Source organism: Caretta caretta, chromosome 1, assembly GCF_965140235.1.
Source record: "Caretta caretta isolate rCarCar2 chromosome 1, rCarCar1.hap1, whole genome shotgun sequence".
Lineage (NCBI taxonomy): Eukaryota > Metazoa > Chordata > Testudines > Cheloniidae > Caretta > Caretta caretta.
Window position 1 is genome coordinate 138,530,510 of NC_134206.1, and position 25,225 is coordinate 138,555,734.

General features: G+C 43.5%; 1 protein-coding gene across 12 annotated transcripts in view; it reads right to left on the minus strand.

The window, feature by feature from the left end:
• Positions 1–25,225, minus strand: part of CTPS2 (CTP synthase 2) — a 160,174-nt gene that overhangs the window by 12,659 nt on the left and 122,290 nt on the right. For 11 of the 12 annotated variants that reach the window (XM_075131534.1, XM_075131532.1, XM_075131521.1 and 8 more), the window contains 3 exons: positions 18,940–18,995; positions 16,533–16,629; positions 3,909–4,053 (listed from right to left, as the gene is read on the minus strand). In XM_075131534.1, coding sequence (XP_074987635.1) covers positions 3,909–4,053; positions 16,533–16,629; positions 18,940–18,995 — 298 coding nt within the window. Of the gene's footprint in view, positions 1–3,908; positions 4,054–12,299; positions 12,593–16,532; positions 16,630–18,939; positions 18,996–25,225 lie in introns of those variants that run through there. The other variant, XM_075131538.1, reaches the window with a different exon arrangement.

Genomic DNA, 25,225 nt, shown 5'->3' on the forward strand with positions numbered 1-25,225 from the left:
AAACTACATATGTTTAGTTCTTTTACTCTTCTCTTCTCTCAATCCCTCTAACTTGTCAATATTCTTCTATTAATGCGGTGCTCAGAATTTAATGGAATACTTCAGAACTAGGAAGAGAAGGATGGTTACTTCCCTGCTCTGCATTTTCCCAAGTGGAATCTCATTTCATTCTTTTCAATTCATGTTTCTAAACTGTCCAAGTCCTTTTGTATCATTCCTGTGCCCTGACTCGTGTTTCCAACTCCTCCTAAATTATTATTGTTTGCAAATGTCATTAATTTATTGTTACCCCCCTGCTCCAGACCCATTAATGAAGTTATTAGAAAAGACCAGGCCTAATGATTCCTGTGTTTTCCCAGGAGACCTTCTTTCAACTTCACATGGTGCTGCTTTTTTTCCCTACTTAATTTATTGCACTTCAATGGTTTTACAACCAACATGATATTAGCTAATTTCTACTACTTTTTCAAGCAAGATTTCACAAGACCCAGTACCAAATTCTTTACTAAAATCCAAATATATTACTTCTGAAGTTCTCTCTTCATCCATGAGCTTTATAATCAAATATTTGATTTATTCTTTATAAACCCATTTATATGTCTGGCAATATTTATTCTTTATAAACCCATGATGCTTATTGCTCATGGTCCCTTTTGAATTTAGGGATCAGAGCTACTGTAAACTGGCATCGCTGCACTGAAGCCAATGGATATATACCAATTTATACCAGCTGAGGATCTGGCCCTAGATGTTTAGTGATTTCTTTTACTTAATCTTTGTTTCATTACTTTACTAAGGAGAGCAAATATATGTATAGGATGGCAATTGTCAAGAATCACATTTGTTTTCTATTTTCAGAATTCTCTGTTTGTTTTTCTCTGGTATCTCCCCAATAGTCTGTACTTTTTCAGAAACACCCATTCATTTACTAGTATACTTAATACCCCCTAGGATGACCAATAGTTGGAATGGCTGATCAGTAGATTTTGAATTTTTTTAAATGTTCTTTTACCATGCCAGAGATATACACCACATTCCTTTATGCACTGAGAACAAAGAGGTACTTAAAGAAATGAAAGGACATTTCATTTAGAACCAATAAAACTGTACTTCCCTTTCCAATTTATAGATAACCTGTATAATGCACTACTACAGGAGGCCATCAAATGAAACTCTGGATTTGAAAACGGGATAGATAATGTTATGACCACACCTCTAATAACATTTGTAGCAATGGTTAACAACAAGGTAATATTTGAATACTATGAATTACAAGAGATGGCCTGCTGAAGTCAGGAAGGAGTTTTTCCCCATATTGACAGGTTTCAGAGTAACAGCCGTGTTAGTCTGTATTCGCAAAAAGAAAAGGAGTACTTGTGGCACCTTAGAGACTAACCGATTTATTTGAGCATAAGCTTTCGTGAACTACAGCTCACTTCATCGGATGAATACTGTGGAAAGTGTAGAAGATCTTTTTATACACACAAAGCATGAAAAAATACCTCCCCCCACCCCACTCTCCTGCTGGTAATAGCTTATCTAAAGTGATCACTCTCCTTACAATGTGTATGATAATCAAGGTGGGCCATTTCCAGCACAAATCCAGGGTTTAACAAGAACGTCGGGGGGGGGGGGGGTGAAGGAAAAAACAAGGGGAAATAGGTTACCTTGCATAATGACTTAGCCACTCCCAGTCTCTATTCAAGCCTAAGTTAATTGTATCCAATTTGCAAATGAATTCCAATTCAGCAGTCTCTCGCTGGAGTCTGGATTTGAAGTTTTTTTGTTGTAATATCGCAACTTTCATGTCTGTAATCGCGTGACCAGAGAGATTGAAGTGTTCTCTGACTGGTTTATGAATGTTATAATTCTTGACATCTGATTTGTGTCCATTTATTCTTTTACGTAGAGACTGTCCAGTTTGACCAATGTACATGGCAGAGGGGCATTGCTGGCACATGATGGCATATATCACATTGGTGGATGTGCAGGTGAACGAGCCTCTGATAGTGTGGCTGATGTTATTAGGCCCTGTGATGGTGTCCCCTGAATAGATATGTGGGCACAGTTGGCAACGGGCTTTGTTGCAAGGATAGGTTCCTGAGTTAGTGGTTCTGTTATGTGGTATGTGGTTGCTGGTGAGTATTTGCTTCAGGTTGGGGGGCTGTCTGTAGGCAAGGACTGGCCTGTCTCCCAAGATTTGTGAGAGTGTTGGGTCATCCTTCAGGATAGGTTGTAGATCCTTAATAATGCGTTGGAGGGGTTTTAGTTGGGGGCTGAAGGGGACGGCTTGTGACGTTCTGTTATTTTCTTTGTTAGGCCTGTCCCGTAGTAGGTGACTTCCAGACTCCAGCGAGAGACTGCTGAATTGGAATTCATTTGCAAATTGGATACAATTAACTTAGGCTTGAATAGAGACTGGGAGTGGCTAAGTCATTATGCAAGGTAACCTATTTCCCCTTGTTTTTTCCTACCCCCCCCCCCCAGACGTTCTTGTTAAACCCTGGATTTGTGCTGGAAATGGCCCACCTTGATTATCATACACATTGTAAGGAGAGTGGTCACTTTAGATAAGCTATTACCAATAGGAGAGTGGGTTTGTGGGGGGGGGGGGGAAGAGAAAACCTGGATTTGTGCTGGAAATGGCCCACCTTGATTATCATACACATTGTAAGGAGAGTGATCACTTTAGATAAGCTATTACCAGCAGGAGAGTGGGGTGGGGGGAGGTATTTTTTCATGCTTTGTGTGTATAAAAAGATCTTCTACAGTTTCCACAGTATTCATCCGATGAAGTGAGCTGTAGTTCATGAAAGCTTATGCTCAAATAAATTGGTTAGTTTCTAAGGTGCCACAAGTACTCCTTTTCTTTTTCCCCATATGTACATCATTATACAATGGCCAGGACCATTAGAGTTGAGGTTCACTTGCATCTGAAAGATCTGCGGTAAACTGTAAGAACCAGGATTCCAGCAGTTTGATTTGGCTTGATAATTATGTTCCTATTGAGTCTTCAGAAAAATTCTTCCCCTTTGCTCTTAAGTAAGAGAATCCATTTCAGAAATATTTAAAAGCAATGCATGGGGGGGAAAAGCAAAACTGGTAAGTTCTGCACTTCAAAGTTGAATCTGAGTAGGTTATCTTATGGTGGTCTATATTTTGAGAAGCATTGCCATTTTACCCTAAGTTCCCCCTGGCCTCACATGCTCTTTATAATTATTACTATTAACATGGCATCTTTGATTATTAAAACATTTTACAAATATGAATTAATTAACACAGGCTGAAAAGTATTGCTATAAAAACAGAAATGTCCCAGGAACTTTACCTTGGATACACAGACAGGTCTGGGGCTGTTGGGATCAGAGATCTTTGTTTGCCTCAGCCACAAAATTCTGACCTAGGTTCAAATCCTACCCAAACGTGGGTTTTGCTTTGGGCCCTTTTCTACTTGCTCAATATTATTACCTTGCTGCAACAAAATAACCTTGACATTCACTGTTTCATTGTTATGATCATTCACATACAGATAGGTAAGAACTTAACTGCATGAGTTGCCAGCAGACCTTTCTCCTGGTAAAATAACCATTAACACAGGTGAAGTTAGAGGGCCAGACACCTCCTGTGAGGTGAAAAATAATTTTCCTGGAACTGATTGCAGCCAGTCAGGATTTACTTATTTGCATTTCATTACAGTAGTACTTTATTGTTTCTGATCCTACTATTGTTAGTCTCTGAGAAGGAAAAATTGAAGAGCCATATCTCTATAATGACTGTTTTCAGCTAGGGTTTTTCCTCATAAATGTAATAAAAATCAATATAAAAAAGCCCCCTTCCCTTCCTCATTTATTGTATCAATAAAGGATAGTCCCGCTGAAACTAGGCAAACAAGCAAATAATAACGTTACCTTGGAGACAATTTACATCCACGTTGCAAGTATGCACTGAGTGTCCCAGTTGCTGCAAGCAAGAGACCAAGGTATGGAGGTGAGGGCTTCATAGGTCTTGAGGAAAACTCTGGATGAAACTGGACACCAACAAAATATGGGTGATCTAAAATCCAAAGGGCATAAAGAAAATGGTAGAAGCTAGGAAATAGAAGACAGTTCTTAATAAAGCTACTTTATAAGGAAAAAGATTTAACACAGGGCACTAAATAACTCTCAATCTTATAATTTCATATTAATTTAATGGGAAAAAAGATCTTAATATTCTTTGATTAAATACAACAAAGGAAAATGACTAAGGCTATCCAGGCTGTAATGTGCGAAGCTGAGGGCCAATAATAGCACAAGCGACTCAGATTTCATTCCCATATTTACAATGAAATCACTAGAATGCACCAAAGTGTGCTTAGGCTTCTCTCTCGTATTTACACTGTAGTTTAGTCTCTACATTTTTTGTGTGTATGTACAGATACACATAAATGTAAGCACAGTGTGCATAATAAACTGTCAGATCCTGCAAGCTGCTGAGTGCCTTCAACTCCCACTGAAATAAGTAAGCGTCAAAGTCACTTGGCACTTTACAAGAAAAGGCCCACCGGCTGGAAACAGGAAGAGAACAGTGATCCCATTTTGTGAAGGATTTTGATATTTGGTTTCATTCTGACTCGGAACACAACCCCAAAATACTGTAATTATCCACACAAGGGAATGGAGCTCTGGCTCTGGTGTAGTCTGCATGGTAGGCTGCTGCAGAACTTAGAAGCCCTGCAGTCCCTGACTCCAAGGCAGACTGTGTGATGGGCTGCCCCAAAGCCATGGAGACCCTGGGAGCCCGGGCTACTGAGAAGCTGCAAACCTCAGAGCCAGGGTTCCCTGGTTCTTGGCTCCCCATTAGCCTGCTGTGGAGTCAGGTGGACAAGCTGGCAGGAAACCATCTCTGTGAAATGGTTTGATTTCAACAAAAGAGCAAATTCTGACAATGTTTTGTTGGAATTTTCCTGACCAGCTCCAGAGAATATATTTACTAATCTTTTCAAGTAGCACAAAGGAGCTGATCAGACATCCCAGCTGTGTGTACTACTGACCTGCAACGTTTGGTATAAAATACTGTGGAATAGAAATATAAGGATTAATTGCAATAAATATGGTGACTACTAAGGGAGAAGACTACTTTTTTTTTCCCTCTAAGGAGAACTCTGTTTTTTCCTGATGGGGAATTCTGATTGGTGAATGGGAATTTTGCAACCTTAATTCATTCATCCCATGTGTATGCATTATGATACAGTTTTTAATTACATGACCACATACTTTTTTTTTTTCACAAGACCCCTGCCTCATTCAATGAAGGGATGGACCTGCTCTGGGAATGAATCATGGTTGTGTAGTGAAGGAGGCTGTTGTCTATAGGATCCCTGCTTCATTGGTCTCATGGGTAGGACAGCTGAATGCTGCCCTTAGGAACCGGATTCTATCCCTGCCTCTGCCACAGAGTTTCCATGGCTTGCTGGACAAGTCACTTAAACCAAACTTTTCACAGCTGGTCACTAATTGTATGTTCGTTATTTCCTGGGTTCCTGACCTGAAACTGTACAGTCTGATTTGCACAAGTGATGAGCATAGAATCATAGAATCATAGAATATCAGGGTTGGAAGGGACCTCAGGAGGTCATCTAGTCCAACCCCCTGCTCAAAGCAGGACCAATCCCCAATTAAATCATCCCAGCCAGGGCTTTGTCAAGCCTGACCTTAAAAACTTCTAAGGAGATTCCACCACCTCCCTAGGTAACGCATTCCAGTGTTTCACCACCCTCCTAGTGAAAAAGTTTTTCCTAATATCCAACCTAAACCTCCCCCACTGCAACTTGAGACCATTACTCCTTGTCCTGTCCTCTTCTACCACTGAGAATAGTCTAGAACCATCCTCTCTGGAACCACCTCTCAGGTAGTTGAAAGCAGCTATCAAATCCCCACTCATTCTTCTCTTCTGCAGACTAAATAATCCCAGTTCCCTCAGCCTCTCCTCATAAGTCATGTGTTCCAGACCCCTAATCATTTTTGTTACCCTTCGCTGGACTCTCTCCAATTTGTCCACATCCTTCTTGTAGTGTGGGGCCCAAAACTGGACACAGTACTCCAGATGAGGCCTCACCAATGTCGAATAGAGGGGGACAATCACGTCCCTCGATCTGCTCGCTATGCCCCTACTTATACATCCCAAAATGCCATTGGCCTTCTTGGCAACAAGGGCACACTGCTGACTCATATCCAGCTTCTCGTCCACTGTCACCTCTAGGTCCTTTTCCGCAGAACTGCTGCCTAGCCATTCGGTCCCTAGTCTGTAGCTGTGCATTGGGTTCTTCCGTCCTAAGTGCAGGACCCTGCACTTATCCTTATTGAACCTCATCAGATTTCTTTTGGCCCAATCCTCCAATTTGTCTAGGTCCCTCTGTATCCTATCCCTGCCCTCCAGCGTATCTACCACTCCTCCCAGTTTAGTATCATCCGCAAATTTGCTGAGAGTGCAATCCACACCATCCTCCAGATCATTTATGAAGATATTGAACAAAACCGGCCCCAGGATCGACCCCTGGGGCACTCCACTTGACACCAGCTGCCAACTAGACATGGAGCCATTGATCACTACCGGTTGAGCCCGACAATGTAGCCAACTTTCTACCCACCTTATAGTGCATTCATCCAGCCCATACTTCTTTAACCTGCTGACAAGAATACTGTGGGAGACCATGTCAAAAGCTTTGCTAAAGTCAAGAAACAATACATCCACTGCTTTCCCTTCATCCACAGAACCAATAATCTCATCATAGAAGGCGATTAGATTAGTCAGGCATGACCTTCCCTTGGTGAATCCATGCTGACTGTTCCTGATCACTTTCCTCTCATGTAAGTGCTTCAGGATTGATTCTTTGAGGACCTGCTCCAGGATTTTTCCGGGGACTGAGGTGAGGCTGACTGGCCTGTAGTTCCCAGGATCCTCCTTCTTCCCTTTTTTAAAGATTGGCACTACATTAGCCTTTTTCCAGTCACCTGGGACTTCCCCCGTTCGCCATGAGTTTTCAAAGATAATGGCCAATGGCTCTGCAATCACAGCCGCCAATTCCTTTAGCACTCTCGGATGCAACTCGTCCGGCCCCATGGACTTGTGCACGTCCAGCTTTTCTAAATAGTCCCTAACCACCTCTTTCTCCACAGAGGGCTGGCCATCTCTTCCCCATTTTGTGATGCCCAGCGCAGCAGTCTGGGAGCTGACCTTGTTCGTGAAGACAGAGGCAAAAAAAGCATTGAGTACATTAGCTTTTTCCACATCCTCTGTCACTAGGTTGCCTCCCTCATTCATTAAGGGGCCCACACTTTCCTTGGCTTTCTTCTTGTTGCCAACATAGTTGCCACTCACAGCTGCAACTGAAGTCAATGGAGCTGTGCTTTGAGCAAGTACTATTTAATGCTAAATTATTCTGAAAAATCAAGTTCTACGTGTCTCAGATTGGTTAGTGGATATACTTGATTAACTTTGTGCCTCAGCTCCCCATTTGCAAAATGGAAATGCCACCATGACGCTCCTGTGAGGTGAGGGAAGATACATTAATATTTGTGAATCACTCTGATATTACAGCGATGAGCACCATAGAGAAGTCCTTGAGGAAATTAATACTTCTGTCTTCAGAGCAGGGTTTGGATAGTGTGCAGTAAATAAGGTCTGATCCATGAACAATGAAGAGCAAACAAAATATGCCGATTCAGTAAGCACTGTCCATTCTGTTCACTGAATTAGGCAGGGGTCCTGTGGAAAAACTAGTATGTGAACATGTAATTAAAGAACATGAAGTGGTCATGTTAGAAAAACATCTGGAGAGCTTAAGTTCACCTGAGGACACCAGGTCTATTTGTTGGACTGTAGCAAGGAAAATGGTCAAAGGTACACAAGTGCACTGCTGATGATAGCACAAATAGCCACATCTACTCTAACGCTGGGCAGCTTTACACTATAATGACCCTTACTATAGCTTGTGTGCGAAAGAGAAAACAATGAACATATATTATAAATAGTAGTTTATCACATTCAATACAAACACTAAAAGTAACAGAGTAGCAGCACTGAGTTTCTGAAGACAACATAAAAATAGAGTAGGTGTATGTTTCTCTTAAAAATAGAATAGTGCGTTTATGTTGAAGCAAGATACGTCTAGTTTGTATCTCCCATTGTTGTATGCAGTGTTGGTGTAGCCGTACTGATCCCAGGATATTAGAGAGATGAGGTGGGTGAGATAATATCTTTTATTGGACCAACTTCTGTAGGTGAGAGAGACAAGCTTACACAAAGCTCTTCTTCAGGTCTGGGAAACTCGAAAGCTTGTCCTCATCAACAGAAGCTAGTCCAAAAAAATATATTCCCTCGCTCACCTGGTCTCTCTAGTTTAAATCTGAGCATTTAGGTAAGGTTTCTATTTGAAAGAAAGTAAGGGGAAATGTTTTAGGACATTCGTGTTCCATACACCTATTTCTCCCATAAGGATGCTGCTATTAAAGCCCTAAAGCAGTTAACTTTGACCGTTATCAGAGACGGGACATTGGACTACATTGACCATTGCTCTCTTCTGGTATGACAATTTCCAAAACAGTTTCCAGTTCCAGTGAGTTCCGCTGCATTCTCATAGAGTAGGTGGTTACAGGAAAAGCATATTTTCCTATGACAATGAAAACCAGGTGTACACTACTGTTACAATCACGAATATATCACTAATTGTACCAGATTTACTGCAAAGTATATCATGTAAGGTATCAATGGAAAAGTTGTAATCTGCTAAATATGATTATCCTGTTTATATGCATGTATCATCTTTGTATCTGAAGTCATGAATATTTGTTATGTATTTGTATCTCAAACATGGGTTGTGTTCCTGACTGACACCCCAAAGACAAATTTACATTCAGGCTAACCATAGCTGATTGATGGGCCAGCCATATGGTGATGGGCGATTGATGGGAATCAGCTCTTCAGTGAGCCCTCCTGAAGACGCCACAGACAGTGTGGAGCCAATGGCTACCCGTATGAATCAGCAAAGCATGTACGGACATGTAAACTAAGACTCCATCTTTTACAAGTAACTTTCCATGTTCATATGACCCAGGACTCCATATTGGCCAGTAACTTTCCATGCACGAATTGAGCTATAAAGTGCAATCTGTGACATCACTGCTTTGTCTTCATTCCTGCTTCTCATCTCTGCACTGTGATTTTCTAAGGAAGCGTTGAACATAGGACTGAATGACCCCTGACCTGCTTGGGTGAACCAGAGAGATTTTTTTACAAGCTAGTAGATTTAACAGCACTGCTATGATCCTGATCTACAGATTCGGAAAATCACTTGTAATGTATTTGATTCTCTTAACCATTTAAGAACTCTTTTCTTTTTATGTTATTAAACCTTTAATTTTTAGCTACTAATGGACTGGCATCAGCTTGATGTTTGGGTAAGATCTGAGTTGTATATTGACTGGGGAGTTGGCGGATCCTTTGGGATTGGAAGAACTTTATATATGATGAACATGGTTTTCAGTAACGTCTCCTCATAAAGACCAGATGTCTGGGTGGTGATAAGGGCTGGTTTACAAAGGGGGCTGTGTTGTTAGCTTCTTGTTAACCAGTGTGGTGCTACAGAACCTCATTCTTTTACTGGTTTGGTGAATCTAATGTTAGAATAGCCACCAGTTTTGGGTGTGTCTGCCCTATTTTTATCAGTCTGTCCTGAATTTGGCATTCTCAGCTGAGACTTGCACCAGTTGACAAGGTGGTTACAGGAAAAGCATGTTTTCCTATAACAATGAAAATCTGGTATTTTTATGTTTTTAAAGGAATCTGGTTCCATTATTTGTTCCTTTTTACCATATAGCATATTTCCCTAAAGCAGTAAAACAAGATGATTGCAAGACATCAAAATAGTATCTGTAGGAGTATTCTTCTGAAATGCTTTGCCTACCCTATTTGGCAGAATATATTTCTGTCCCCAATCTCTAACTCCCCTGAGGGGACTGTTTTTCCCCTTCCATGATCAGAGTCCCCTTGCAAACCATTGTGAAATAATTCCAGGTTTTACTGCTGTTCTTATTCCTCTTGTAGTAACACATGATTTAAAAACCCTGCCCTATTTCATTATGCTCCCTACATAAATCCTTTCATGCAAAGCAAATACCAATTATCAGGAGGTGTAGTAGGAACAAACTAAACAAAAACTACCATGAGAGTTCTCTGATTATGAAATCTGATGTACTCTTTAGTGGTAATCTACACTGCAGATGGTTGACATGATAGAAATACATCTTCATTCAAACTCTGGTTCAGAATTTAAGCTTTCTTTGACAAAAATGATAGCAACAGAAACATAACCTTGTGTTTTAGCAGTTTATAATATCCCACTTGCAAGGTACTTTGGAAGCCTGAATAACACATTATGGTGTGTAAAATTAATTGTCTCCAGAGAATCCTTTCAGAAAGTATTCTGTCCAATAACAATTTGCCTTTAACTTTGATTCTGTATATAATGGCTGAAATTTTAGCTAACAGTTAATATTTATTAGACAAAGTAACTTAAAAGAGGGATGAATTAGCAAGGGGCTCAGAAGAAGAAGAGAGCTATTATCTCTGCTGGCAGTACAAAGTTAAAATTCAACAAAGTAAAGTCAAGTCAATCTGCAGAATAACTTCTCCTTTGTTTTGTGTCTTCTGGAGGTCCTTGGCCATTGGGGAGAAGGTATATCTTATTTGGCGTAGTAATCCAAATCTACTGAGTATCCACATTGCTAAAACCCACCTGTTTGAAGTAAAAATAGTTAATTTCTTTGTGAAGGAACGGAGATTACTTTCTAGACGGTGGTTCTCCTTGGTTCAGGGAAGAGACACATAAAGGAGTTGTGTTTTTCTTGTGGGTTAAAGGTAGAATGGTAGCAAGAATCCCATCTGGCACTCCCTTTATTGAGTCTACTCAGAGTTATTTGGACAATTAATAGCTGCAAAAAGGCCATCTGCTCTTCAGTAAGGGCAATCATAGAATCATAGAATATCAGGGTTGGAAGGGACCCCAGAAGGTCATCTAGTCCAACCCCCTGCTTGAAGCAGGACCAATTCCCAGTTAAATCATCCCAGCCAGGGCTTTGTCAAGCCTGACCTTAAAAACCTCTAAGGAAGGAGATTCTACCACCTCCCTAGGTAACGCATTCCAGTGTTTCACCACCCTCTTAGTGAAAAAGTTTTTCCTAATATCCAATCTAAACCTCTCCCACTGCAACTTGAGACCATTACTCCTCGTTCTGTCATCTGCTATCATTGAGAACAGTCTAGAGCCATCCTCTTTGGAACCCCCTTTCAGGTAGTTGAAAGCAGCTATCAAATCCCCCCTCATTCTTCTCTTCTGCAGGCTAAACAATCCCAGCTCCCTCAGCCTCTCCTCATAAGTCATGTGTTCCAGACCCCTAATCATTTTTGTTGCCCTTCGCTGGACTCTCTCCAATTTATCCACATCCTTCTTGTAGTGTGGGGCCCAAAACTGGACACAGTACTCCAGATGAGGCCTCACCAATGTCGAATAGAGGGGAACGATCACGTCCCTCGATCTGCTCGCTATGCCCCTACTTATACATCCCAAAATGCCATTGGCCTTCTTGGCAACAAGGGCACACTGCTGACTCATATCCAGCTTCTCGTCCACTGTCACCCCTAGGTCCTTTTCCGCAGAACTGCTGCCTAGCCATTCGGTCCCTAGTCTGTAGCTGTGCATTGGGTTCTTCCGTCCTAAGTGCAGGACCCTGCACTTATCCTTATTGAACCTCATCAGATTTCTTTTGGCCCAATCCTCCAATTTGTCTAGGTCCTTCTGTATCCTATCCCTCCCCTCCAGCGTATCTACCACTCCTCCCAGTTTAGTATCATCTGCAAATTTGCTGAGAGTGCAATCCACACCATCCACCAGATCATTTATGAAGATATTGAACAAAACCGGCCCCAGGACTGACCCTTGGGGCACTCCACTTGATACCGGCTACCAACTAGACATGGAGCCATTGATCACTACCCGTTGAGCCCGACAATCTAGCCAGCTTTCTACCCACCTTATAGTGCATTCATCCAGCCCATACTTCCTTAACTTGCTGACAAGAATACTGTGGGAGACCGTGTCAAAAGCTTTGCTAAAGTCAAGAAACAATACATCCACTGCTTTCCCTTCATCCACAGAACCAGTAATCTCATCATAAAAGGCGATTAGATTAGTCAGGCATGACCTTCCCTTGGTGAATCCATGCTGGCTGTTCCTGATCACTTTCCTCTCATGCAAGTGCTTCAGGATTGATTCTTTGAGGACCTGCTCCATGATTTTTCCAGGGACTGAGGTGAGGCTGACTGGCCTGTAGTTCCCAGGATCCTCCTTCTTCCCTTCAATAATCCCTTCCAGACTACTTGTTTGAGGGGAAGAAGTTCTTCGGCTTTTCTGATGCCTCAGCCACTATCTTATCCATTGGTTTGGCAAACACCTTGCCACCTCAGTATTCTCATGTGGTCAGGAGTTGTTGAGCTAGGATGTCAGCCTTTTGGAAGAGAGCCACATGACTCCTTTCAGAGTAGCAGCCGTGTTAGTCTGTATCCACAAAAAGAAAAGGAGTACTTGTGGCACCTTAGAGACAAACAAATTTATTTGAGCATAAGCTTTCGTGAGCTACAGCTCACTTCATCGGATGCATGCAGTGGAAAATACAGTGGGGAGATCTATATACAGAGAGAACATGAAACAATGAGTGTTACCATACACACTGTAACAAGAGTGATCAGATAAGGTGAGCTATTACCAGCAGGAGAGCGGGGGGACCTTTTGTAGTGATAATCAAGGTGGGCCATTTCCAGCAGCTCACAAGAACGTGTGAGGAACAGTGAGGAGGGGGGAAATAAACGTGGGGAAATAGTTTTACTTTGTGTAATGACACATCCACTCCCAGTCTTTATTCAAGCCCAAGTTAATTGTGTCCAGTTTGCAAATTAATTCCAATTCAGCAGTCTCTCATTGGACTCTGTTTTTGAAGTTTTTTTTTGTTGAATTGCCACTTTTAGGTCTGTAATTGAGTGACCAAAGAGATTGAAGTGTTCTCTGATTGGTTTTTGAATGTTATAATTCTTGACATCTGATTTCTGTCCATTTATTCTTTTAAGTAGAGACTGTCCAATTTGGCCAATGTACATGGCAGAGGGGCATTGCTGGCACATGATGGCATATATCACATTGGTAGATGCGCAGGTGAACGAGCCTCTGATAGTGTGGCTGATGTTATTAGGCCCTGTGATGGTGTCCCCTCAATAGATATGTGGGCACAGTTGGCAACGGGCTTTGTTGCAAGGACAGGTTCTTGAGTTAGTGGTTCTGTTGTGTGGTGTGTGGTTGCTGGTGAGTATTTCCTTCAGGTTTGGGGGCTGTCTCCCAAGATCTGTGAGAGTGATGGGTTGTCCTTCAGGATAGGTTGTAGATCCTTGATGATGAGTTGGAGGGGTTTTAGTTGGGGGCTGAAGGTGATGGCTAGTGGCATTCTGTTATTTTCTTTGTTGGGCCTGTCCTGTAGTAGGTGACTTCTGGGAACTCTTCTGGCTCTGTCTATCTGTTTCTTCACCTCAGCAGGTGGGTATTGTAAGAATGCTTGATAGAGATCTTGTAGGTGTTTGTCTCTGTCTGAGGGGTTGGAGCAAATGCGGTTGTATCATAGAGCTTGGCTGTAGACAATGGATCGTGTGGTGTGGTCTGGGTGAAAGCTGGAGGCATGTAGGTAAGCATAGAGGTCAGTAGGTTTCCAGTATAGGGTGGTGTTAATGTGACCATCGCTTATTAGCACCGTAGTGTCCAGGAAGTGGATCTCTTGTGTGGACTGGTCCAGGCTGAGGTTGATGGTGGGATGGAAATTGTTGAAATCATGGTGGAATTCCTCAAGGGCTTCTTTTCCATGGGTCCAAATGATGAAGATGTCATCAATGTAGCGCAAGTAGAGTAGGGGCATTAGGGGACGAGAGCTGAGGAAGCGTTGTTCTAAGTCAGCCATAAAAATGTTGGCATACTGTGGGGCCATGCGGGTAGCCATAGCAGTGCCGCTGATTTCAAGGTATACATTGTCCCCAAATGTAAAATAGTTATGGGTAAGGACAAAGTCACAAAGTTCAGCCACCAGGTTAGCCGTGACATTATCGGGGATAGTGTTCTTGACGGCGTGTAGTCCATCTTTGTGTGGAATGTTCGTGTAGAGGGCTTCTACATCCATAGTGGCCATACACAACCCCAGCCGTGCAGAACACAATGCCATCCACAGCCTCAGAAACAACTCTGACATCATAATCAAAAAGGCTGACAAAGGAGGTGCTGTTGTCATCATGAATAGATTGGAATATGAACAAGAGGCTGCTCGGCAGCTCTCCAACACCACTTTCTACAAGCCATTACCCTCTGATCCCACTGAGAGTTACCAAAAGAAACTACAGCATTTGCTCCAGAAACTCCCTGAAATAGCACAAGATCAAATCCACACAGACACACCCCTGGAACTCCAATCTGGGATATTCTATCTACTACCCAAGATCCATAAACCTGGAAATCCTGGGCGCCCCATCATCTCAGGCATTGGCACCCTGACAGCAGGATTGTCTGGCTATGTAGACTCCCTCCCCAGGCCCTACGCTACCAGCACTCCCAGCTACCTTCGAGACAGCACTGACTTCCTGAGGAAACTACAATCCATCGGTGATCTTCCTGATAACACCATCCTGGCCACTATGAATGTAGAAGCCCTCTACACCAACATTCCACACAAAGGTGGACTACAAGCCGTCAAGAACACTATCCCTGATAATGTCACGGCTAACCTGGTGGCTGAACTTTGTGACTTTGTCCTTACCCATAACTATTTTACATTTGGGGACAATGTATACCTTCAAATCAGCAGCACTGCTATGGCTACCCGCATGGCCCTACAGTATGCCAACATTTTTATGGCTGACTTAGAACAACGTTTCCTCAGCTCTCGTCCCCTAACGCCCCTACTCTACTTGCGCTATATTGATGACATCTTCATCATCTGGACCCATGGAAAAGAAGCCCTTGAGGAATTCCACCATGATTTCAACAATTTCCATTCCACCATCAACCTCAGCCAGGTCCAGTCCACACAAGAGATCCACATCCTGGACACTACAGTGCTAATAAACGATGGTCACATAAACACCACCCTATACCGGAAACCTACTGATCGCTATTCCTACCTACATGCCTCCAGCTTTCACCCTGACCACACCACACGATCCTTTGTCTACAGCCAAGCTCTGCGATACAACCGCATTTGCTCCAACCCCTCAGACAGAGACAAACACCTACAAGATCTCTATCAAGCATTCTTACAACTACAATACCCACCTGCGGAAGTGAAGAAACAGATTGATAGAGCCAGAAGAGTTCCCAGAAGTCACCTACTATAGGACAGGCCTAACAAAGAAAATAACAGAACGCCACTAGCCGTCACCTTCAGCCCCCCAACTAAAACCCCTCCAATGCATTATTAAGGATCTACAACCTATCCTGAAGGAAGACCCAACACTCTCACAAATCTTGGGAGACAGACCAGTCCTTGCCTATAGACAGCCCCCCAACCTGAAGCAAATACTCACCAGCAACCACATACCACACAACAGAACCACTAACTCAGGAACCTATCCTTGCAACAAAGCCTGTTGCCAACTGTGCCCACATATCTATTCAGGGGACACCATCACAGGGCCTAATAACATCAGCCACACTATCAGAGGCTCGTTCACCTGCACATCCACCAATGTGATATATGCCATCATGTGCCAGCAATGTCCCGCTGCCATGTACATTGGTCAAACTGGATAGTCTCTACATAAAAGAATAAATGGACAGAAATCAGATGTCAAGAATTATAACATTCATAAACCAGTCGGAGAACACTTCAATCTCTCTGGTCACGCAATTAAAGACATGAAAATTGCGATATTACAACAGAAAAACTTCAAAACCAGACTCCAGAGAGCGACTGTTGAATTGAAATTCATTTGCAAATTGGATACAATTAACTTAGGCTTGAATAGAGACTGGGAGTGGCTAAGTCATTATGCAAGGTAACCTATTTCCCCTTGTTTTTTCCTCTCCCTCCCCTCCCCCACCAGACATTCTTGTTAAACCCTGGATTTGTGCTGGAAATGGCCCAACTTGATTATCATACATATTGTAAGGAGAGTGATCACTTTAGATAAGCTATTACCAGCAGGAGAGTGGGGTGGGGGGAGAGAAAACCTTTTGTAGTGGTAAACACCCATTTTTTCATGGTTTGTGTGTATAAAAAGATCTTCTGTACTTTCCACAGTATGCATCCGATGAAGTGAGCTGTAGCTCACGAAAGCTTATGCTCAAATAAATTGGTTAGTCTCTAAGGTGCCACAAGTACTCCTTTTCTTTTTATATACAGTTCACTATGATAATGTTTTCACTTATTTAATACATGCCAAAGGTGTTACAAAAAAACTGAGCTACTTACTTTCCAGTTCAATGATCTCCATTCTACTCCCTTCTGTGTCACGGCCAACAAATTTCAAACCTTTCTCTTCAAAGCAGCCAGTCAGTTCTGGATTTACCTGGAAAATTGAAAAATACGGGTAGTAATTATTGTAGAATTTACATATTTAACAAAGGTAGATAAGTTTTTAACTTTTTAAATTTATATGTAGGAAAGTGGGGGGCTGGGAATTATTCCTTGTTTAAAAATTGTGCAGTGGAAATTTGTAAAATTGGTGGTTCTTACGTAATATGAAATTAAGCAATATTTTTTTAAAATGTGAAATGCATCCAAAATACTAAAAGGGCTCCTACGAGTATACTATATTTGTATCAAGCATGGTTGATATTCTAGAGCATGTATGATGTCACTGATAAACAAGTATGTTTCTTTAATATAGTCAACCTTAAAAAAAAGAAGTTGGTGAACACTTGAAGTCCTAAAGGAAAATAATGCCCAAATAAAACCCACATGACTCATGAAACCTAGAATCAACAACTTCATACAGCACCTTCTCACACATACATACCCACAAATACTCACAAATATATGATATTCCTATCCCAAGCAAATTAACATTCATCAACCTCAGCCACCAAGCTGCACCCACCCAATCTTAACTCTGCCCTCTGTGGCTTGTTGTCAGCGTTCCTGTAATTCATCCCCTATACTTGATTTCAGCATTATTTGCCCTAAGGAGCTGTGCAATTTTAAGGGAGGTTTGGAAGTGCAGGTTGTTGTTGTTTGGGGGTGGGGTTTTTGTATTTGTGAACTACATCATGTTTATTATTTTGCTATTAATAAGGAGTGTTACTACATTGCGTGGTTGGTAGAATAGAATCATAGAATCATAGAATATCAGGGTTGGAAGGGACCCCTGAAGGTCATCTAGTCCAACCCCCTGCTCGAAGCAGGACCAATTCCCAGTTAAATCATCCCAGCCAGGGCTTTGTCAAGCCTGACCTTAAAAACCTCTAAGGAAGGATAATAATAGTTATTGATCATTATCAATTATCAATTATTATATTGATCTAATAATAATAGTTATTGATCATTAGGCAAGGGAGAGTACTAGGGGGCTCAGTGGGCTGGGCAGCCTCGTAGCTAGTGTACCTAAATTCCAGCCCTTTGCCTCTCTGTCAGGGCAGCAGAAGTATCTTTTCCTGACCTTACGCCAGGGATCTTTGGCTTCCCACCCACGTCAATGTGTAGGCCCTTAAGAGGATATTGTAGGGAGACTTGTGGGAAAGTGACACCAGCAGAGTCCTCCCTGCAGTGCGTCTAAGTTGCTCTCCTGAGGCACTTCCTACATATAGATCCCTTCGGTTTGGGATATGCCCCTATGAACAGTCAATCCCCTTACACCAGAAGAATCCAAAGGAGCAGGGCTCTGCCAGACCTGCTGGTTCTTCAAGAAAGTGGTGGTTGGCAAAGGCTCTGCCTGTGGACCTTGCCCACTCTGTGGCCCCCTCGCAGGCTCACTCTTCTGTCTGGCTTTCCAGAGAAGGATTTCTCTCTCCTACACTCTGTTCACCACCCTTTGGCTGAGCTCCTCTTAACCGAATCCTCCAGGCGGAGCATGCTTGGCAGCTCTGGAGGCATAGGGCAGCCAGGGCCCAGTATTGCTTTTTAACCCCTTCGGGCCCAGGGTGGGGTTTGTATATCCCATCACAGAGAAGTACAATAAATGTGTAGTTTTTGCAGGGCATGCAGCATGAACTGAAAATGATTTGCAGAATAGGAGTGCTATCTGAGCAGTGCAGCCAGGAGGCAATATTCTTCTTTTTTATTTTGTCATTAGTAGTTGCTACTCGGAGTCACACAAATGTGATTACCTCCCCTATTGTGCCTATCTTCACTGATATAGATGGAGGCCTAACCGTCCCCTACACCTTTATTCAGGTAACCAATCAAATCATTTCTCAAAAGCCATCTCCTCTTGTGATGCTTCTCTTCTAGTCTGCGCAGCAGAAGTGTGACTTCCCCTAATATCATTCTGGAAGTCTGCTCACAGGAGGGGCTCATATAATAAACTGCAGTTACCTCGTTACCTATGTGAATTATCTGAGCTCAACCAGCCTGAGAAGCAATACACCTAATCCTGCTCCCAATGAAATCAATGGGAATTTTACCATTAACTTCACTGGGAGAAGGATCAAGTCCAGTATCACTCTTCAAGCTAGGTCTCCTCCTAAAATGCAACACTGTCTGCAAACCACAGAACTCTTTGGATTACATCTAAATAGTACCTACTATTACACCAAACCCCTAAGGCCTTGCTTAACCCTTATTCAGGAAAACTCCCATTGACTTCAGATTAAATAAATTCTTCATGGTTTGCCAATGCTATACATTCTCAACAATATAAATTATATTAGCAATGCCTTACCTCATATCGATGCCTGTGTCGTTCCTCCACAAAATCTTCATCACCATAAAGTTTCCCTGAAAATAGCACAAGGGGAATGATTAACAGTAAAGTATTGCTTCTAACACACATTTCTAGAAACCCAAAGACGCCGCTCTTACAATGTGCCATAATGTTTCTAGTGTTGTTCTTTTAGTTCATGATGTCCTGCACGTGCTCCATGAAATCTAAATTCCAAGAAATTTCTTACACTCAAAACAAACAACCCAATTGTATTCACTATGACCCTAACACGATCTTTGCTTGTGCTTTCCTGTCTCACTACTTATCCAGTTGTTTGCGGTGTCGTTGTAGCCACGTTGGTCCCAGGATATTCGAGAGACAAGATGGGTGAGGTCATATCTTTTATTGGACCAACTTCTGTTGGTGAGAGAGACAAGCTTTCGAGCTTAAACAGAGCTCTTCTTCAGAAGAAGAACAGAACTTGGTCCAATAAAAATACTACCTTACCCATCTGGTCTCTCTAACTTACCAGTCACTATCAACTTCTGCAAGTAAGATTATGAATAACTTTTGTAGACTGTAGAGCTTTGACACCAACCCTGAATGGCTTTGCATGATTTCATAAAGCCTCCACACAGGAGATGGGCTAGTGAATCAACCTGTATGAAACCCTTATAGGGATACTCAGCACCTCTGATGCATTCACAACAGGCATCTGCAAGAGAGTGCAGACTAAGCTGAGCCTGCTGCCCAAACCTTTGACTAGGGTTCTGTTCCATTTTAAAGGACCAAACCCTGCAGTTGACATAAAACCTGCAACAACACAAAGACATTCCCTCTCTGTTCTTTTTTCCTTTTCTTTCTGCTTCCCCGGCTTCTTCCATCTAATGACTCCTAAAGCCCATCAGCCTAAGCTAAGATCATAAGAATGGCCACGCCGGGTCAGACCAATGGTCTATATAGCCTAGTATCCTGTCTTCTGACAGTGGCCAGTGCCAGATTCTTCAGAGGGAACTAACAGAACAGGGCAATTATTGAGTGATCCACCCGTTGTCATCCAGTCCCAGATTCTGGCAGTCAGAGGGATAGGGACACCCAGAGCATGGGGTTGCATTCCTACTAACAGCTATTGATGGACCTATCCTCCATTAACTTATCTAATTCTTTTTGAACTGTTATACTTTTGGCCTTCACAACATCCCCTGGCAATTTGTTCCACAGATTACTGTGCATTGTGTGAAGAAGTACTTTCTTTTGTTTGTTTTAAACCTGCTGCTTATTAATTTCATTTGGTGACCCCCTAGTCCTTGTGTTATGAGGAGTAAATAACACATTCTTATTTGCTTTCTCTACACCAGTCATGATTTTATAGACCTTTACATAACCCCACTTGGTCATCTCTTTTCCAAGCTGAAAAGTCCCAGTCTTATTAATCTCCCCACAAAGGGAAGCTTTTCCATACCCACAAACATTTTTGTTGCCCTTTTCTGTATCTTTTCCAATTCCAAAATACAGTGAAAACTGTGTTAACCGGCCCAGCACAAACCAGAAAGCTCTATAAACTGGCATTTCTAATCTTCATCGAAAGTCTGGTTTATAGTCTGGTTGGCGTGGGGCCGGCAGGCTCCCTACCTGGTTTCACATGGCTTCCCGGAAGCAGTGACATGTCTCTGCTGCTCCTAGGAGGAGGAGGAATGGCCATGAGGGCTTCAGACTGCGGGAGGAAGTGCAGGGCTGGGGGGCAGGCTCTCAGAGGGAGATTGGGTGCGGGAGGGGACGTGGGGAAAAGGGTTAGGGCACAGGAGGGGGCTCAGGGTGCCGGATCTGGGGGGCACTCACCTCTGGTGGCTCCTCGCACATGGCGACCTGTCCCAGCTGTCCTAGACGGAGGTACGGCAGGCAGCTCTGCACACTGTCTCCACCCACAGCTCCCATTGGCCGTGGTTCCCGGCCAATGGGAGCAGCGGGGTGACATGCAGAGCCTTCTAGTCACGCCTCCACCTATGAGGAGTAGGGACAAGTTGCCACTTGCAGAGAGCTGCCCAAGGTGAGCGCCCCCCAGATCGGGCACCTCGAGCCCCCTCCCACACCCAAATTCCCTCCCAGAGCCTAAGCCCCAACCCCGTACCCCCTCCTACACCCAAACTCCCTCCCTCTTAGTTAACTGGCATTTTTCACTTACCAGCACACCCCATTGCCCAACATGCCTGATAAAACAGCTTTTACTATATCTTTTTGAGATGGGGCAAACACATCTGCACACAGTATTCAAGACATGGATGTACCATGGATTTATATAGAGGCAAATTGATATTTTCTGTCTTATTATCTATCTCTTTCCTAATGATTCCCAACATTCTGTTTGCTTTTTTGACTGCCGCTGCACACTGAATGGATGTTTTCAGAAAACTATCCACGACACCAAGATCTCTTTTTAGAGTGGTAACAGCTAATTTAGACCTCATCATTTTATATGTATAACTGGGATTATGTTTTCCAATGTGCATTACTTTGCATTTATCAACATTGAATTTCATCTGCCATTTTGTTCCCTAATTACCCAGTTTTGTGAGGTCCCTTGTAACTCTTCACAGTCTGCTTTGGACTTAACTATCCCTGAGTAGTTTTGTATCATCTGAAAATGTTGACACCTCACTGTTTTCTCCTTTTCCCAGCTAGAAAGTGATGAAAGTCTAACCGTAGTTCTAATTAAAGGTAATGGACCAAATTCTGCTCTCTGTTACACTGCTGTAACTAAGATTAGAATCTGGCCCAAATTGTTATTGCAGGACTGAACTGCGGGAGGACATCTCCAAAAATTGCAGTGTGGAAATAAAGGTCTTACTGAGGGAGGTTACAAAAGTTAATCCTAGGGAAACCTTTAGAACCCCTCATATTCCCATTCTAGTTGTGATTTATGAGGAGTGGGAGCAGGATTTCCTTCTCCAATACAGAGTATCAAAGCTCTACGCATTCCTCTGACACATATGGCCATCCAAGCTACTCAAAATAATGGCACAGATTTACAACATATTGCTGCACCTTCACATTAACCTTTCTAGCAGCAGATAAGGACCACATAATAACTGTAGTATAGCAACAGGAAAAGATTATACATGATGAAGCGTGTATCCATATCCTCTCTAGTGTTACCCAGGCCACATAGCTGATTGTCAAAAAGCCATTATCTCTAAAAGCACTTTTTCTTTTAAATGGGTATATAGACTGCACTTTCATTTCCTGCCAAATTACATAAAGAAAAGGAGTACTTGTGGCACCTTAGAGACTAACCAATTTATTTGAGCATGAGCTTTCGTGAGCTACAGCTCACTTCATCCACTTGGATGAAGTGAGCTGTAGCTCACGAAAGCTCATGCTCAAATAAATTGGTTAGTCTCTAAGGTGCCACAAGTACTCCTTTTCTTTTTGCGAATACAGACTAACACGGCTGTTACTCTGAAACCTGCCAAATTACATATTATCTTAAAAACTCAAAAAGCTACTGTCTACAAATCTGAGAATGCAAAACATTTTTTCATATCCCAGATGAATGCCACAAGCTGAAAAGATGAATAGGATGATAATGTAGCAAGTACGTCTGAATCTGCTGATGGACAAAGAATTGTATTGTATCAATGTTTTATCATCACCTAATTTCCTTTATAAGTGAGACATGCTAATAGGTGACCTACATTAAGCATTATTGCAACTTTTGAAACATGTGGCTGAAACTGAATGTGGTATTTCTTTTTGCCTACCAGCTATAAGTAGTAACTTAATTTATACCACTTCTCCATTTTGACCCCACAAAAACAAAAACCACAACACTAATATATTAGTTTGTGGGGCTGGGTGGTAGGTCCAGGACTAAGATTAGGGCCCTAGACTATGGTTTGTGGGGGCCGTGGGAGGTCCAGGACTAAGATTAGAGCCCTATTCACAGCCCAGAGCCCTTTTGGACCTAACCCTAACCCTAGCAGTGGGCTGCCTGCTGACACAAACCTTAGCAATAGCCCAGGACTCCTTGCCAGCACAGACTGTAACACAAGCCCAAGGATGAATACCAGCCCCAACCCTAACTCTAACTCTAGCCTGGCAAGCACTGCTGGCCCCAACTTTAAACAGGGACCACCAGTAACTAACTGTAACCATAGCTAGAGGATCTCTGCCAGCCTATGGAAGGGCAGACTTGCTCCGGCCTCCTTTCTAGCCCATTAACGGCTCAGAGACCTTCTTCTAGTAAAACACCTCGTGGTTCATTTACAGGGTTCTTTTCTAGAGCCTTTACAGACTGTGCTACAACATATCAACAGTCCCATGGAGCCCTCAGCTCCTGTGCCAAGGAGAAGAGAGATATCTTGTGACTCATGCGACAAGGCAGCTGGCCTGGGGCTGGGGCTGCCCCTCCCTCACCCTCTTTCCCCTTTCATAGTTCCTTCCTGCACCTTTTGTACCTTCTGGGCTAATGAGTTAATTAGCCTTTTAACTCTCTCCATCCCATCCCAACCTATCAACTGGGCACAATGCCCATATTCAGGGTGCTGTGGGACAACTAACTGGCGTTGCAGTGATCAGAGTGCTGGCTCAGCCACTCTTGCCCCTGCACTCTAACATCCATATCCCCCACCCCCGTTACCTCAGAATCAGATTTTTCTTTCCCTGTGCTTTCCCTTGCATAGCAGAGGTGTCATGCCGTGGGGGTCACTCTTAGTCCCTAGGGTGATCATCAAGGTTGTTCTTGTGGTGTCCACCCATTTTCGATCCACAGAACCCGTGCTTGGTGGGGGGAGGATGTCCCCACAGCTCCATTTCAGCCCACAAGTCGTCATACAATGTGCATCCCTAGGGGTTGCTCTCCCTACTCTATCGCTTTACATCTGGCAGTGGATCGAGGGCATGCCCCTCATTCCCCTGGTTAGTCAGGGCCTTGGGCTCTCCCAGCCCTCCAAACTGTGCCTGAGCTGCTTCTCCTTGGGGTGCACCATGGGGTACCTCCTGGGCCCCTCAACCTCTACTAAGGAGCTCTGCTTGCCTTTCTCCATCGTTCCTACTTCCTGAATTCCTATCCCCTCCCGCTCAGTCTCTTGTAGGACTCTGTTTTCCTCCCCTTTCACCTGCGTTAGGCTCTGTTCCCTAGGGATTTCTAATTTGCTCTTGCTGATCCCCTGTGGAGTTGGCCCTCTGCCCTGGAGAGATCCACCTCTGTGAACCCCTCTGTCAATTTTACCAGTGCATCCAAAATGCCAGATAGATGCCATCTAACCCACACCTGTATGTTCCTGGGGAGGCCCTGAAGGAACTTTTCCAACACCAGAGCATTCATTATCTTCCCCACTGTTTGGATGTCTGGCCTCAGCCAACAGGTGGCCCAATCCACCAATTTTTGGGCAAATGACTGGGGCCTCGCTGCCTCATAATCCTTGCGCCTCAGAATTTTTGTGGCCATTTCTAAGTGGAGGCTGACTAGATGTAGGATAGCTGCCTGGACCCCCTCATAGTCTCTGGCCTGCTCATTATTCAGGGAAATATAGGCTGCTTGACCTTCCCCAGCCAAACAGGTTTGGGGTGATCAGTGAGCCCCAGGCTAGGTTGGCACTGGGGCTGGCAGATGGCCCATGGGTAGGGGGTAAGGATGGGGCTAACAGGTACTCTTGTGGTACAGGTTGGGCTGGCAGTGCATGCTAGGCTTGGGTTATGGTTCGAGCTGGCTGAGGGTTCTGGACTAGGGCTAAGAGGGCTCACAGAGGGCTCCAGGTTGGGGTTAGCTTTTGGGTCAGCAGAGGCCCCTGGGCTTTGATTAGATTTACAGCTGGGCAAAGGCCTTCTGGCTAAGGTTAGGGTTAGCAGAGGCTTCAGTACTAAGATTAGGGCTGTGGCCAACAGGCTATCCCAGGCTAGTATTAAACTTTGGACCAGGAGACAGCCCTGTGCTACAGATAGGGTTCGGGTCAGCCAGAAATTCTAGGCTAAATTTATGTTTGGATTTGGCAGGTCACCCAGGACTGTGGCTATGATTGGGGCCGACAGGTGTTCTGCAACCTGGATTATGGTTCATACCAGGAGGGGGCCTCAGGTTGGGGCTAGGGTGAGGGTTGGGACTAGCAAGGGTTTCTGGGCTAAAATTTGGTTTCTGTGTGGCAGGTTGCCCAATGCTGGTGTTAAGGCTAGGGCCAGCATGTGGCCCCAGGCTAGGGTTAGCATTCAGGCCAGCAGAAGCTCTCCTGATAGCGTTGTAAGTAGGACTGGCAGAGGTTCTGGGCTGGGGTGAAGTTTGGAGTCAGGAGATTGATCAGAGCTAGGGTCA